The following is a 14874-nucleotide window of genomic DNA, read 5'->3' as shown; positions in this document are numbered from 1 at the left end:
ACCCACCATCTGTCAGTGCAGTTTGAAAACCAGTGTAGTATTGCAGAGTAATTGCCTGGAGCATGTGGGCAGGCAAGTGAGTTTGTGCTGTGTAATTAGTAAAAGCTGTGAACTTGCTACACTTCCTATTCCACAGCAACTAGTCACGGTTGTGCTCCTTCCCCATGGTTAATGCAAGGGAGTTTTGTATAATCAAGCTCATACTCTGTTTATCCCATGGCAGTTCATCTGTCTGTGTGTGGGGTGTGTGTGTTTGTATTACTACTGACTAAACTAATAATCTGCTTCTGATAAAAATAAGTGTCTCTAATTTAACCTTCAGTTGTGAACTAACAGCTTAAACCACTGCAAATCTCTGACTAGCTTGGCATCTCTGGTACTGAAGCAGTGGAAACTAGCGACTTTGCCAGGGTTAAGACCATGACAGTACAGCAAAACAGTGATTTATTTCATATTTACTGCTCAGTAACTGTGCTTGGTAGCAAAAGCATTGATGGCCCAGCACTAAATACAAAGCCCACTTCCTAAATGGAATTAATATGGAGAAATAACTGGCCTGAGGACAGTTAAGAGTTTGATACAGAAGTTATGAAGGAAGGACCCCTTGCGAAATATGCTAATGGAAAACTTCCAGAAAGCAGAAAGGGACCCAAAGAAGTATGTTGATCAGTACAAAGCAGAATTTGTTTTTATGTACTTATGTATGTGCATGCATGTTCTACTGCAAAGTAGGGCAGTTTTAAAATAGTGCTTTCTGAATCTGGCTAAACTGATCACACCATGAGAAAGAGCATAATTGGCCAGTTAAGCTTTGAAATGTGTTCAATGTCGCTTTGGGTAATCTCTTCTTCAGGTTACCTTTTTTTTTTTTTTTTCCGTATCATCAATGAAAATCATAAACCCATTTTTTTCATAGTTTTTTTTTGTTTTGTTTTTTTCTTCAGTTATGAAAAAAATTAGAGCTCTCTTTTGGTACTATAAGTCACAGGTTAGTTATCAGGGGCCTTTGTGAGAATGAAAATGATTATGCAGGTGCAGTTTCCTTCTGCTCTGCAACTATGGAACTTCTAACAAAGTTGGTCTGGTACTTTGTTTTCCTGGAGCTGAAACTGTGGGTCCCATGATGTTGTTGAGAGCACCAGAGAGACACTTTTCCTGAAGAGGAAGAAGCATCAAGTGATCCATCTGAAATCCTGGTATTTCAAGGCATCTGTTTTTCCAAGTGCAAAGAGGGTTTTCAGTGTGCAGGTGATAGCAAAACCACATGACCAGAAATTACCCACTGTAAAGGTTCCTGGAAGGAATGTACAGCCCAAGTCTGAGAGCTACTAACAGCAGTGGGAAATATATAACCTAAGAACTGGAAAGCATTGGTCGACTGATGTGTCATCTCTGAAGTATGTGATGTGAGGTTCAGAAGAAGCGAGGAAATGATTCTTCTGGTTTTGTGTTTTACCCAGAAGCAGTATTATTGTTAATAGAGCACTTCTAATGCAAATATCTTCACCCTTTGCCAGCTCATACAGTCTTATTTTTTTTAATGCAAAAATGTAAGATGGAGACTTAACTGATCATGCTATTGGTGCTTCACAAAACAACAACATGAACTTACTGCTGAAAACAATTTTATGTGGGTTGAGCTTTTGGGGTGGAAAGGGACACAGCTCTGCTAATGAACCATAGAATGGTTTTGGTTGGAAAGGACCTTAAGATGATCCAGTTCCACCCCCCTGCCATGGGCAGGGATGCCTCATGCTAGGCCAGGTTGCTCAAGGCCCCATCCAGCTGGGGCTTGAACACTGCCTGCTGTTAAAAAATGGTCACTTGCTGACTGTGAAGGCTGAAGTCAGCTCAAATATTTTAGGAGCTGTTAGAAGGTTATTGTTTTAATGTGTAGAAATTGAACAATTAACAACAGAGAAATAACCAGCATGATGGTTTAGTGTGAGGTGTCCCTGCTCATGGCAGGGGGGTGGAACTAGATGATCCTAAGGTCCTTTCCAGCCCTGACTCTTCTATGATTCTATGTTTCTGTGAGTCAGAAAATAGGGAAGAGAGTGGGGAAAAGGGATGCTCATTTTCCAGCGTCTGAGGTTTGCTTGCATACAAACTACTAAAAAGGACAAATGGACCAAATGTTCCACCATTTAACGTGCTGCATTTCACAGTGTGTGAAAGTGATTCATTGTCTTTTGGCAAAAGTTATTGCCTTGTGGTGAGGTGCACAGAAGACTCCACCCAGACCTTTACCAACATGTACCCAGAATACATTAGCAATAAGTAATTGGGCATTACTACTGTGGTTTATAATGCGTACTTGCTGAATCCCTTGAATGTTTCACTTAACCCCTTTGAGTTTCTCATTTTTTCTTCCTTCTTCTTCCATCCTATTTTTTTTTTTTTCTAATTTAAAAAAGGAAGAGAGGATGAAAACCTTGCCTAGTAAATGTTGTGTTTGCGTAAAGCAAGTGGATGTAAAAACCCAGCACCCCAGTGCCAGTCTGTATATAGTCCTTATTTGCACAGTTACATGGGCCAGGGTGCTTTTCCTCTTGTTGGCATTCACATGTGACATATAGGTAGCTGGCAGGGAATTTTTTTGTGTGGCATATAGGTAGCTGGTAGGGCATCATAGAATGGTTTGGGTTGGAAGGGACTTTAAAGATCATCTTGTTCCAACCACCTGCCATGGACAGAGATACCTCTCACTGGACCAGGTTGCTCAAAGCCCCATCAACCTGTTAGTTGTTAAATTCATGCTGATAAACACAAAGCATAATATAGAAATAATCCACAGGGGAAAAAACACATACAAGTCTCAGCGTGCTCTTGCTTATACCAATAACCTGCAATATTTTGCCTGCCCAGTTTTTGGTTAGGGAATATGCTATTAGGATTATTGCTACCTGGATTAGTCAAGCTTTAATTATTTTTATTTTTTAATGAAGAGTGAACAGGCATCTGAATAGTGTCTGTTTATTTATTTTTAACCGCTACTGTCAAGTGATTGTTACTTTAGTAAATGTGTTACTGTCCAGGAATGCTCAGAGTAAAATCACTGTGTTAAATAATTAGGTGAATTGCAGATGTGTTGCAAGAACAGAATGCAGACACATTCTGACTTCACACACAAGTTTTTAGATGGAAAAACTGAGGTAAGGAAGGGTATTTCACTGACTTCATTTAAAGATGAGTGCATGTGTTTGCCTCCAACTGCCTGTCATGTACCAGAATAGGTTACTGAGTGCTGTCATCCGTTGAAGTGTACTGGAGATGAATCTTAAAACACTTTTAAAATATTTATTTTATTTCCTGAGCTCTTTTGTTTCCATTCTTCAATGAGGATAACATGAGCTTGAACATGACAGTTGGATTGTTGGATGATGGTCTGTGAAGAGCTTCAAAAAGGTTATTTGTTCGGGTAAGATTTTCAGAGGACTTTCAGAGTGACTTTTAATGTCTCTCTCCATGCACATGTGTGCTCTCTCTCTCTCTTTCAAGACTTGGCTTTCATACAACATATTTTAAGTGTCAGATTTTTTTTTTTTTTTTTTTTTGCATCTCCTGAATCTGTAGTTGAATAGAGAAACATATCATATTGAAACTGCAGTCAAACTGTATCTTAACAGGTTTGAAATCAAAGCCTTGGATTTTTGCTGTCTGATTAAGAGCAGGTTAAGAAACACTTTCCTTATTGTGTGTATGCTGGCTTGCAGATCTCTTTCAGGGAAAACCTGATAGACTCAAGTGCTTGAACTCTGGCAAAAATTCCATCTCTGTGCATTCAACAAGGAATAGTTTGTTTTTCGCTGCTGATGTGGAGCACCTTAAACTATGAAGCAACTGACTGTGAGGCAATATGCCATTGTAGCAGCATTTTCCATGAAGGGTGCGTGCAAGTGAAGATGGAAATGCATGGGTGCTGAAATGAGAATGTGAGAGCCAGTTGCAAAAATAATGCTCTACAGAGTGTGTCTGTTGCCACACGCTTGCTTCTGGTGGCATCCGATGTCCGGGCTTCTCTTGTGGGAGTCAGTGACTCCTTGCACTTAGGGATTGCTGTTGGATGCTCATTGAGCTACTCCTTTTGGAAAAAAACACGTGATTATTGGAGAAGTCTGACAGTCCACCAAGAAATCTGAGTGCTGTGAGAGGCTGTAACAAAATGTGCAGCATGTGTTAAATGTGTGCTTTGAAAGCTTTCCATGAAGAACAGCATCTGTGTTAAGTTTTCATAATGGTTAGGCTGTTACATCAGGCAGACATAGATGCAGAATTGTTATAGGGTAAGTTGTCAAGAGCTTATTATTAACTGGAAGTATCTATCAAAATGTTGTCAATACTGTTCTTAGTTTCCAGTCATTGCAATAATGGAATACCCTATGTGATTCTGACTATAGATATTTTCAAACTGAAATTAAACCAGAAGTGATAAACTACTGTGTGTGTGTATATATATGTATATATAGAATTATTATTTTTTTAAGTTTGAAGTACCTATTGATAACTCTGGAATTTAAGTCATTGACAAATTAAAGCTGAGTATTGAATTTGGAGATAAGATGGGTTTGTGATAGATTACAGATAAGAATTATGGGTAGTCAGGGGCAAGGATGGCCAGTGGTTCATAGAGTTGAGTTTCAGCATAATGGCCACATCTCAGGGAGGCTTTAAAGCATACCTTTGCGTGTGCTAAAGGTTTGGAATAAGGTTCTCTTCTATATATCTCACACCAGTACCTTGAAAGTCAAGTATTGGATATAATATCTGGCTTTTGGGGATCCATCTATGGATTTACAGGTTGCAGAACACTGGGCTTTTTCCTTCCCCATCACTCTACAGGGACATCAGCTTTTTACTTATTCCATCTGTTTTTCTGCTTTCCTGAATACATGCCAGGGCTAACTCTATCCTTAATGCTTGCTCTGTGGTACTAGGAATTGGAAATTAGTCTGCCTGCTCCTAATCAATAATCTGTGAAACTGGAAGAGATGAGCTTTATGTTACTGGCTTAACTGGTTTTCTAAGATAAATCTTGGGAGAGGAAAACCAGAAACATCAGCCACTCTTTCTTCATACTTCTTACCTAGGCAAGGGTGGGGGAAAGGGAACACAAACAGTTTTACTTCTGACTGGAAGATCCAAAACTCTTATCCTTTATGCTTGCTCAGTGTAAGTATTACTACTGTTATTAAATGAAAAAAAGCATGTCAAGAACATCTCTGTATGAAAATTGTTTTCAATTGGAAATGGCAGATACTAGGAAGTGCAGCTTTGCACTGAGGGAATTCAGTGGTCGCTGTTCCAAAGTAGCAGGCTACTATGCCAGTGTCCTGTTTTAGATAAATCTTCCATGTGAAGGGGTAGGAGAAACTAAGCTCACACCCTCAGAGTAGCTGAGTCCTGGCTTTTGATGTGGCAGATTGACACCTTGGTGGCTTGGCTTTACTTGATCACAGCTGGGCAGGGGAGCTGTGGCAAGAAGGAAATTGAAAATGGTTCCTTTTTTGTTCCAGATGGAGACCCTAAACCCTGAGTTCTTCCTCTTTTGTTTCCATAAAAGAGATTTCTTCCTTTTGTCTCAGCTACTAATAGAGGAGGAGAGGTTTAGAGATCTTTTATTGTCTTTCAAAGAATTACAGTGTACCATAGTAAGACGGTAATGACTCTTGTGTGAGGCTATATATCAGTAAGCAAAGCTACAATTGGTATTTTCAATTTGGTACCCTGTGCAACAATTGCAAATTAAATATTCCAGAGGAGTCCTTGTGCTCCAGTGGGAAGGGGCAGCTGTTAAAAATCTGCAGGAGCGAGCACAGGAAAAGACTGTGTCCAACCAGAGTGGCAGGAGGAGTTTAGGTGGGCAGGGAGTCAGTCCTAAACCTAGAACTGCTCCAGGAATCTTTAAAATCTAGGCTGCAGGCAGCTCTTGTTGGTCAGAATAGTATGTTGCTGCTCTGCACTTCAGACAGAAGTGAGAAGGTTTGCCCTTTCCCTCCTTTGCACTACTGATGTTCAAGCAGACCCATTAAAGAGCAATTTGATTTAAAACTGGAGTTTTATAGTTTTTTGTTTGTTGTTTTTTTTTTAATTATTTAATCTCTAGAGAAAGGTTGCCATCCTGAAATTGGAACTGGGGCCTCTACAAGCAGGTACATAGTTCCATGTTAACTACTTTTTTTCAGTTTCTTAATGTGCTTTTCCTGTGTTTTTTTTAAGAACAATATTTTTGTGAAAGTATCTGTCACTACTTCACTGACCTGCCTTCCCCTGCAAATTTTTCAGGGAGATGATATAAAACATGTTCTTTTGTAGTAAATAATGAGAAATGTTTGTGTTCCTCTAAACAACTGTGGGCAGGAAAACAATCAGGTGGAGAGGAACTTTTGTTGTTATCTGGAATTTAGTGGGTTTGGTCTAGTCAAATTACAGCCAGTGGAAAATTCTTCTGAGTGTCTTTGTGAAGGGTTTTGCCCTGAAATCTCTTAGCAGAGCTGTAAAGTGTATAACTGAGAGGTTGTGCTGGTATTAAATTTGCCTGTAAGTTGTATATACAAGTGGATCTAGGGTTTGCCTGGTACATGCTAAGCTGCACCTGTGTTCTGAAACCACTTTTGCTTCTTGTATGTTTTCCCACAATAAATTCACAGTCACAGAACGGCTGAGGTTGGAAGGGACCACAGGAGGTTATCGGGTCCACACTCCCTTCTCAAGCATGCCCCCCTGGAGCTGCTTGCCCAGCAATTGCATATTTAGTTTCAGGGAAAAGAGGAAGAATATGCTTCTCTATAAATAGAAAATACATGAGGGCTTTTCTTACCCTCCTACTTTCCACCAGATGAGCAGGCTTGGATGCAGGGGCAAGTCACTAGCCATGTCCTAATGTCAGTTTGCAGGTATAGCACAATAGAAATCAAGAATAGTGCTCTTGTCCAGATAAGTATTAACTGCATTTCTTCAATTTGAAAAACTAATAAGAAATGTAGCAGCTAACTAAGATGGAGTCATTCCATTTAAGACTGTGATGGAACTGAGAGCCAGAATGAAGGACGACGACTCTTTTTTTTTTTCCTCTTTACATGAAAAATGTTTACATGAAAAAGTTTTGCCTCTTTACATGAAAAATACATCAGTCTTTGTGAGTTAAAGACTGATCAAGGTAAATGAGCAAATGTATGAAAGAGTAAGCAATGTCTTGCTTAATCTTGCATTGTCTTTTATGCTTAACTTATACCTACATTTAAAATATTTCTGTGAAAATTTAAATGTGCAGTCATCATTTGGTACTTCTCTAACATGGATTTCTAGAGTGAGTCATTGTGGTGGGTTGACCTTGGCCAACTGCCCATCCAAACTGCTCTTGCTTCCTCTCCTCAACAAAAAGGAGGGAAAATATGATGAAAAAAGTCATTGGCTGAGATAAAGATGGGGAGCTCACTCATCAGTTACTGTCAAAGGCAACACAGGCTTTAACTGCAGAAAATTAATGTATTGCCAATTAAAATAGAGTTGGATGATGAGAAGCAAGTACAACTCGTAATACCTTCTCTCAGTCCCTAACCTTTTTTCTTAGGTTCAAATTCATTCCTTCTGTCCCAAGTCTTCTACCTCCTCCCTACATCTTTATGTATTTTTTTTTCCCCTCTTCTCTTTTTAGGAGGGGCAAGAAGCACAGTATAATTCTGAGGACCCAGCTGTCGGTGAGAGTTCATGCCTGCATTGGTAAGTGAAGTTCCACATGCCTGAACGAGAGCAAATAAACAGAATCAATCTCTGGGAAGTAAATCTGAGGAGTATGAATCAGACTTGCTGTGTTCCAAGTTGAGGATAACGGCCAATAAATTGATTTATTTGTTCTGTTTGTTGCGTGTTAAAATTAGGTGGTATTAGTTACATTACCCTTCATAAAGTATGTTAAACAGCCGAGGGAAGCATAGCATTTGACAGTGGGGTGAGATGGCTGGATGTGCTTTGGAGAATCTTGGATTATCTGTCTTGTCAGAGCCTTTGTGTGTGCCTAAAGACTGTTCTGAATTGGGAAGCGGTTCTGAAAAATTGTTGGCTGACAGCTAACTTGTGCATGTAATGTTCATTGCTTCACATCTTGCAGATCTTGGCCACATATTTGTCATTATCACAGTGTCAGTGTCTTAAAACCTCTGCTTAAAACAATGCTGTCACGAGGAGAAGTCTAATGAAAGTCATAATGTGCGTGTCACAAGAGCTTTAAGGTTGCGTAAACGGAGGCTGATGTGCTGTGATGATGTTAATATGTTTTCCAGCATTTTGCAGAGTAGAACGTTTCGCTGACTGTTAGTGGCAAAGGTAATGCTCAAGTTCTGGTAATATTGTGATAGATGTTATGAGTGGCTGGTTTAAAAAAATTAGAAGAAAATCCTATATGTATGTGCCACACTTGCCGGTTTTGTTTTCAACTTCTCCGTAATAGATTTCACACCCTAATATGTTTAGCTTGTTGCTGCTTCAAGAGTTCGTAGCTGAAGCATTGAAATATAGATATTTTCCTTAAAAGGAGGGGGAGAAAGTCAGAGTTTTGTATTATTTCTACAGTGCTACTGCTGTTGGAAGATTCAGGCTTTAAATACAACTAAACTTCTATCCTCTGCCCCCAGGACATGTTATGAAATGGCCTTTCTTGGGAATCTGAACTGAGCATAAGCAACCTACAGAATTCCTCAAATACCTCCCATTGAGAGCGATCTCTAGGCTGCCTCGTGCAGGAATAGATTCTCCTCTACTACCATTAACTTGAGGAAGAACAGTAGAACAAGCCTTTGTGTTAAGTATTAGAGTAGAAACAGAGATACTTCGAAGTCTAATGAAATTGGCAGCACTTTGAAGAAGCTTGTTCTTGTTCAGTCTGGGAATATACTTGGCAAAATAGGCCAGTGGAGCGAGGCAAGTTTTCACATTTCCTGGACTGAGGTTTTATAAAAACAATTCTCATGTAAATATTTTTTTCCAGAGTGCAGCCATCGAGGAATTGGAACACACCAGGTTCTGAGCTTTCATGTGTGCTTGCTTTGTTGTTACCTGTTTGCATTCAAGCTCACTGTGGGCAATTAGGCGTATTGCTGTGCATGTATTTTAATTGTTCCTGTTTGGAAGTGTCATCCTTTGTCAGGTGCTGTTATACTCTGGCAGCAGTGATGCATTCAGCAGTGAGTATAGAGGAAGCGAGGCTGCAAGTCCAGATTTCAGACTCCTCAAGCTGAGGTGTGTTTGGATATGGGCTTTTGGCTTTGTTCGTTGTAGGCAGAAAAGCCAAATGCAAAATCTGGTTCTGATTTCCAACCCCCCTGCTGACATTTAGTTTTTTAGGGTAAGCTTTTGTTTCAGCCCATAGCTTGATATAATGTGGTTTCTTCTCTCTTCTTTTTCATTTTTACATATCAAATACACATTTGGTATGGGGTAGTTTGAAAGGGTCAGGAACACTCTGTGGCTGTCAATACTGGCCTTGCTTGATGACCTGTGCCTGACAGTTTGACTTGTCATGGGGTAAGAGGGCTGTTACCCACTGGCACAGTGGGTACTTTTCTTCCTTTTGTGTGTACTTTCACATCGGCTGCCTGTTAACGTCTTTTTGGCAATAAAAACATTAGGTTTAGAGGTTAAAATATGTGCTGCACATTTGGAATAGAAGTCAGGAGTTAGAGCAATCTTGAGAGCGTGTCACATCGAATGAAACCATGTTGCTTTGACTGTTTTTTCTCAGTCTCCACAATATCCATGGAGAGCACTGTGATTAGCAATATTACTGAGTTTGCAAAGTCTCCAGTAGGTAGCTTAGGACTGCTTTCTGAGAAGATGTGGTTTGTTCTGAAGTACCCTTGCCACAGAGCTTTCTGTCATCCTTTCATTCAAGGTTCTACTTTGCTCTGAACAGCTGAAAGGCGTCAAGAAATAGCTTTCCTGTCATAAAATAGACTCTCCCGTTTGGAAGGTGGACCAATTTATTTATATATTTTTATTTCTTCCTCACGTTGTACTTTTAAATTGTGGAAAATACACAAGTGTTTATGTTCAGATGTCCAGATAAAGTTTTCCATCTTTACTGACTTCAGATCTCTGGGGAACCCATTGGGCTTTAGTGTCAGAGAATGACTACAGGCCAATATTTTGAGACTTGGGAAGCTCTAACAAGTCCCATGCCAAGTGGGATGGTGTGGGTTTTTTTGTGTTTTGTTTTAAGCAAGGCAAGGAAGGAATACAGCTTAATAACTTGAGTGTGGAAGTTAGAGCATTGTTTTCTGCCCTATTGATGCTAGTCACTCTTAAGCATCTCAATTTAATGCATTACTACTTTCTTTTTTTCCCCCTCTGTCTGAGTTCTTGTCTTATGTTCACATTAAGGATTTTCAGCACGGATGAACAAATTTTCTCCTAAATATCATCTCCTAAAAATATGTATATATGTCTATTTATATATATATAAATATCTCCTAAATACTTTCCCCATTGTGGCTTGATCCTGATTAAATTGTCAGGATTAATTAAGAGGTAATTTAAAAAAATAAAATGTGTTTTGACTGCAGACTGCAATATCTGCAGTTTTTTAGTAGCAAAAGACTATTGCTGATACCAGTTTCGTTCAGAGACATAACTAATTGTAAATTACTGATGTACTTTTGAACTTATTGATGTTAAAAGGCCTTAGTGGGGCAAGATCAATCCTTAAATCACATACATTGACACTAAATTGTTGTGTTGGTTTTTTTTATAATCTCAGGCTGTGAAATTTGACCTTTTATTCAAATTAGATTTATTGTGAGTTGACACCTTGTGGGAAAAGTCTGGTATTTTTGGCAACCTTATGACTTTCCTTGTTTGTATTTAGTTAGGTCTTAACATAATTTTAATTTGAATGCATTGAACAATTACGGGGCATAGCTAAAGCCTTGATAAGGGCCTGTGCAAATGAGCATGTAGCTTTACAGGGTGAACACTAACAGTGCCAGAAACTTTAGCCCTGAAACTAAATGGAAGGTTTCAGAGCAACTTGGTTATAGTGAAGTTTTAAAGCTTTTTAAAAGCTCCACTCTTCCCGGACAGTGACTTGGTTTATTCATGATGCCCTTGCTTGGACAGCTGTGTCTGTGGCTGCTCCCTCATTTGTCCATTTGTTGCTTCTTGGTAGTTTTCCCTCCAAATCTGATGTGGTCTCAGAGAGAAATGGCACCATTTACTCTTATGGATCTGGATGCACTACCTAGCCCAACAGAGTTCCATGTTCTCCTTTAAACCACATGTCCTGCGTGATGGGGAATTGGGAGTGTTGCTTTCAATAGTGAGGATGAGTTTTGGACAGGGACCCATGACAGTGACTTAAAATGAATCTGCCAAAATAAGTTCAACATTAACTTCATGTGTTAATACAATGTAATACAAGAAGAATGCAAATAACAAAGGTTGATGTAATTCTGAATGCATGTATTGGCCTGGGATTGCTCAGAGTACTGTAGCTTGGAAGGTCAGCAAATGTTGCAAGGTGTATTTTAAATGTTACTTCTCCATTGTGCCAGTTTATTATTCAAAAATCAAACAAACCCAAAACAAACCCCTCAATTGATTATTTAAAATGTTTTCCATTAGAAAATTACATTGTTGTATGGTTATAGCTCCCTCCTGTATTTATGCAATATCTTTCTTTTATCTGTCTATATATTAAAAATAATTTGCATAGATATTTGTGTGTATTACATTTCATAGCTTGATCCAGTGAGAACCCTAAAGAGTGTGCAAGTATATTATTCCACGTGTTGCTGAACATAGAACATAGCTTCATTATTAGTCTTTATAACTACTTTACAATCTTGTTCCACTGGCATTTTCACATGGGCAGTTGTAGATCTACCAGAGCACTGTGCTTAAGTGATCGACAGTGTGCCCACCCTTTCCCATCCTTCTGTGGGTGATCTGCAGTGGATTATTCCCAAGTATGTGACACAATAGCTGCCATGCTGCATGGTGGCTTTTTCTAGCCCCTGTTGTTAAGGCATCTGCTTTAACCCACAGTGTTAGTAGCAATAGCCCAGCCTTTCCACATAGCATTTTGGATTGTCTTTTTTGACATCCTCTCATTCTTAAGATATCTTCTGTGAAATGTAGCCATAAATACTTTTCTGAGCCCCTTTTGTTGTGGGGTACCTGAGTGAAGCTGTAAGCTAGTTGTAACTAGGAGCTAGTTAGAAGCCAGCTGTTTTGATTTGTTCTGTAATGTAGGAAGTATGCAGCTAGTTCTCTTTTCCATCTAGTTTTCCCTTCTGTTATCCATTATGGAGACTTGTTGCATGTATTACAGCAGATATGATTAAGTTCTCCAAATATTTATGCATCTATTGAACATGCTGGAAGGACCTGTCCTTCCAGGTGCTTGAGATGCAAGATCCTTCCCACATTGCTTTCACGAAGACAAAGTTGTGTCTTGAGTCTGTAACTGTATCTGGCATTTTGTTGCGGAGAAGTTAAGACTCATGGACTGAACTGGGGAAAAAATGTGGTTTGTCCTCTTACGAGAATAGTATTAAGTGTAGAAAAGCCAGTGCAATTCTTGTTAAGGAAATGTGAGTGTCGTGTTGCATTCTCTGAGGTCAGAGTGAAGCTTGTGCCTACAATCCGTGTTATTGCATCACTTGAGATGCTTCTCCCTGCAAATATCATTATTGTATTGCATCTGTCTGGCATATATATGTGTTTGCAGTGTGTTGAGTGCTGGAGTAGAGTTCTCATAGCCATGGAGAGAAAGCACTGTGAAGCTCCTGTAGTTCATACTTTAAAACTTTCTGATTTAAGTAAATACCTTGTTGAATTTAATATAAATAGCTTTCTTTTGGTAAGGGAGTTGCTGAATGCACTAAGAGAAAACATCTAATTGGAAGACTTTCCTAAAGGAAGATTAATAGTGGCACTATGGGCACTTTTGGGCAAGTAGTGACTGATATGTTCAAATTAAAGTATCAAGGAAGAGAAGTACTTTGGGTTGTTTTAAGGGCATTTTACAATTTTCTGTTCAGTGTTAGACATTGCTAATAAAAAACATTTTCAGTTTGAGAGAGAGAACATGTGGAGAGCATTAGCAGTTCAGCAAAACGTGCAACCAATTCGGATTTAATTTAAAGGGAACAAAAGAGGTGCCTTGAGAATTTGTCGGAAGCGCTGTGGTTTTGCCTTCTTTGCGCTGATGGTAACAGGAGAGAGAGGTGAGTTGAAATTGCTTTATCGAATACCTTCTTAGCATAACTGGGACAGAAAAGACAGTGATTAATGGATTTAATAGTGCTGCACAGAGACCCTGCATGCATTATGGATTTGTAATCACGATACGCTTCCTATGACTCTTGCTGTAACTTGGTTAAAATTCTGGCTTAAATGAAGATAATAAACAACATGTTTATTAGATGTAAACTGACATCACGCAAACTGAAAAAGTGTGAAAAGGAATGACAGAGCTGGGGGGGGGGGGTTTAAGGGTTAGCCTTTTTCTAACAGAATAATTCGAGTTCTCGCTAGGGAGGTACACACAGTACTGAGGCCTGCTTCCAGATGTGATTGGCAGTACCTGGCTCAGCTCTCTTTCAATTTGAGTGAAACATGAAATAGCTGTGAGGGCCATGGTAAAAATACCTTTTTCAGGTTTTTAAGATTATTTAAATGTTCTTTCCTGAGAATGGGGAACACAGATGCTCTAAGTAAAAAATTCCCTGGTTCCCAGATCAGATTGATTACTTTGTGAAAAATCTATCTGTATAAATAGCTTGTGGGTTTGCTTTAAAAATGTACACCTCCTTAAACTGAAATGTTAGACTTTTTGTTGTACTCCTCCTGCATACTTTTAGTCAGCCTCCTTTGTGGTATGTCCTCATAACCCGCAATTTGCCTTCTGTGATCTCATCATGTAACTTCTGGTCCCATCCTGTAGAGAAATTTCCAAGATTTGTCTCTGCATATTTCATTTAAATTATAATCCTTAAAATAGGCTTTGTAGCAAGAAGGACCAAGAAGCTGTAGAGCAGATAAAGGCTCCATTAGCAGTGGGTTGTTGCTTTAAAGTGGTGGATTGTTGCCTTAAAGGGGCTTGTTCCAGATTTGAAAGGACTGCTAATGAAAGGAGTGTGCTAGTGGGATGCTTTTTGTCTGTGGGAAGCTTTGTGTTAAAATGTGAAATCTTATCTGACTGCACTTGCACCAAGAAGTTCTGCAGAAATTCTGACAACTTAGATTTCCATAATTCCCTTTTCTTGCAGATTGTAAAAATTTGCAAGGGAGAAGGAATCTGTTTTTGACTCTTAAAACATAGTGAGATTTGAAACAAATCTTGTTTCTAAAAAAGCAAACAAAAATCCTGAATCATCTTCAGTGGTACCTTAAAGAAAACAATCTCCTTGTAAAAGCCAGAAGTAAAAATAGGGAGTATGACACTTTGCTTCCCAGATCCCAACACAAGGCTGTTTATATTTGTTTTAGGTTAAACACATGTCTTTTTGAATACTAAAAAATTCTAATAAAAGGAAATATAAAAGGTAACATGCTTGCATTCTTTGCATCTACCAGTGCTTTGAAAGTACTGTATGTCTGCTGATGGCTAAAATATCATAAAAAAGGAAGTCCTAAGTAAATTAGCAAATTAACTTGAAATTACCGCAGTATTCTGCAGTTGCAGTTTCTAAAAGCTTCTTTGTCAAAAAGGGTCATGTTCCTGTTGTTAGGACTATATTTGCAACCTCTTTTGTAATCTAAACAGAAAGAAAAGTTATTAATTTAACATCTGAGATGAATGAGAAAAAATATTTTTAAATTGTTTATAACTGCTCTTAATGGATCCCTAAAATGGACTCCTCTGGAAGTAACTGA

The 14874-nt window shown here is 38.9% G+C and overlaps 1 protein-coding gene across 13 annotated transcripts in view; it reads left to right on the top strand.

Moving 5' to 3' along the window:
- Positions 1-14874, top strand: part of FHOD3 (formin homology 2 domain containing 3) — a 373977-nt gene that overhangs the window by 38380 nt on the left and 320723 nt on the right. For all 13 annotated transcript variants that reach the window (XM_061449104.1, XM_061449103.1, XM_061449102.1 and 10 more), the window contains exon 3: positions 7658-7722. In XM_061449104.1, coding sequence (XP_061305088.1) covers positions 7658-7722 — 65 coding nt within the window. The remainder of the gene's footprint in view (positions 1-7657; positions 7723-14874) is intronic.

Source organism: Pezoporus flaviventris, unplaced genomic scaffold (assembly GCF_033815535.1).
Source record: "Pezoporus flaviventris isolate CSIRO_AGI_PZ_B2104156 unplaced genomic scaffold, CSIRO_AGI_Pfla_v1 ptg000007l, whole genome shotgun sequence".
Classification (NCBI taxonomy): Eukaryota; Metazoa; Chordata; class Aves; order Psittaciformes; family Psittacidae; genus Pezoporus; species Pezoporus flaviventris.
Note: the sequence above shows the minus strand (reverse complement) of the source record. Positions and strands in the feature narration are given on the sequence as shown.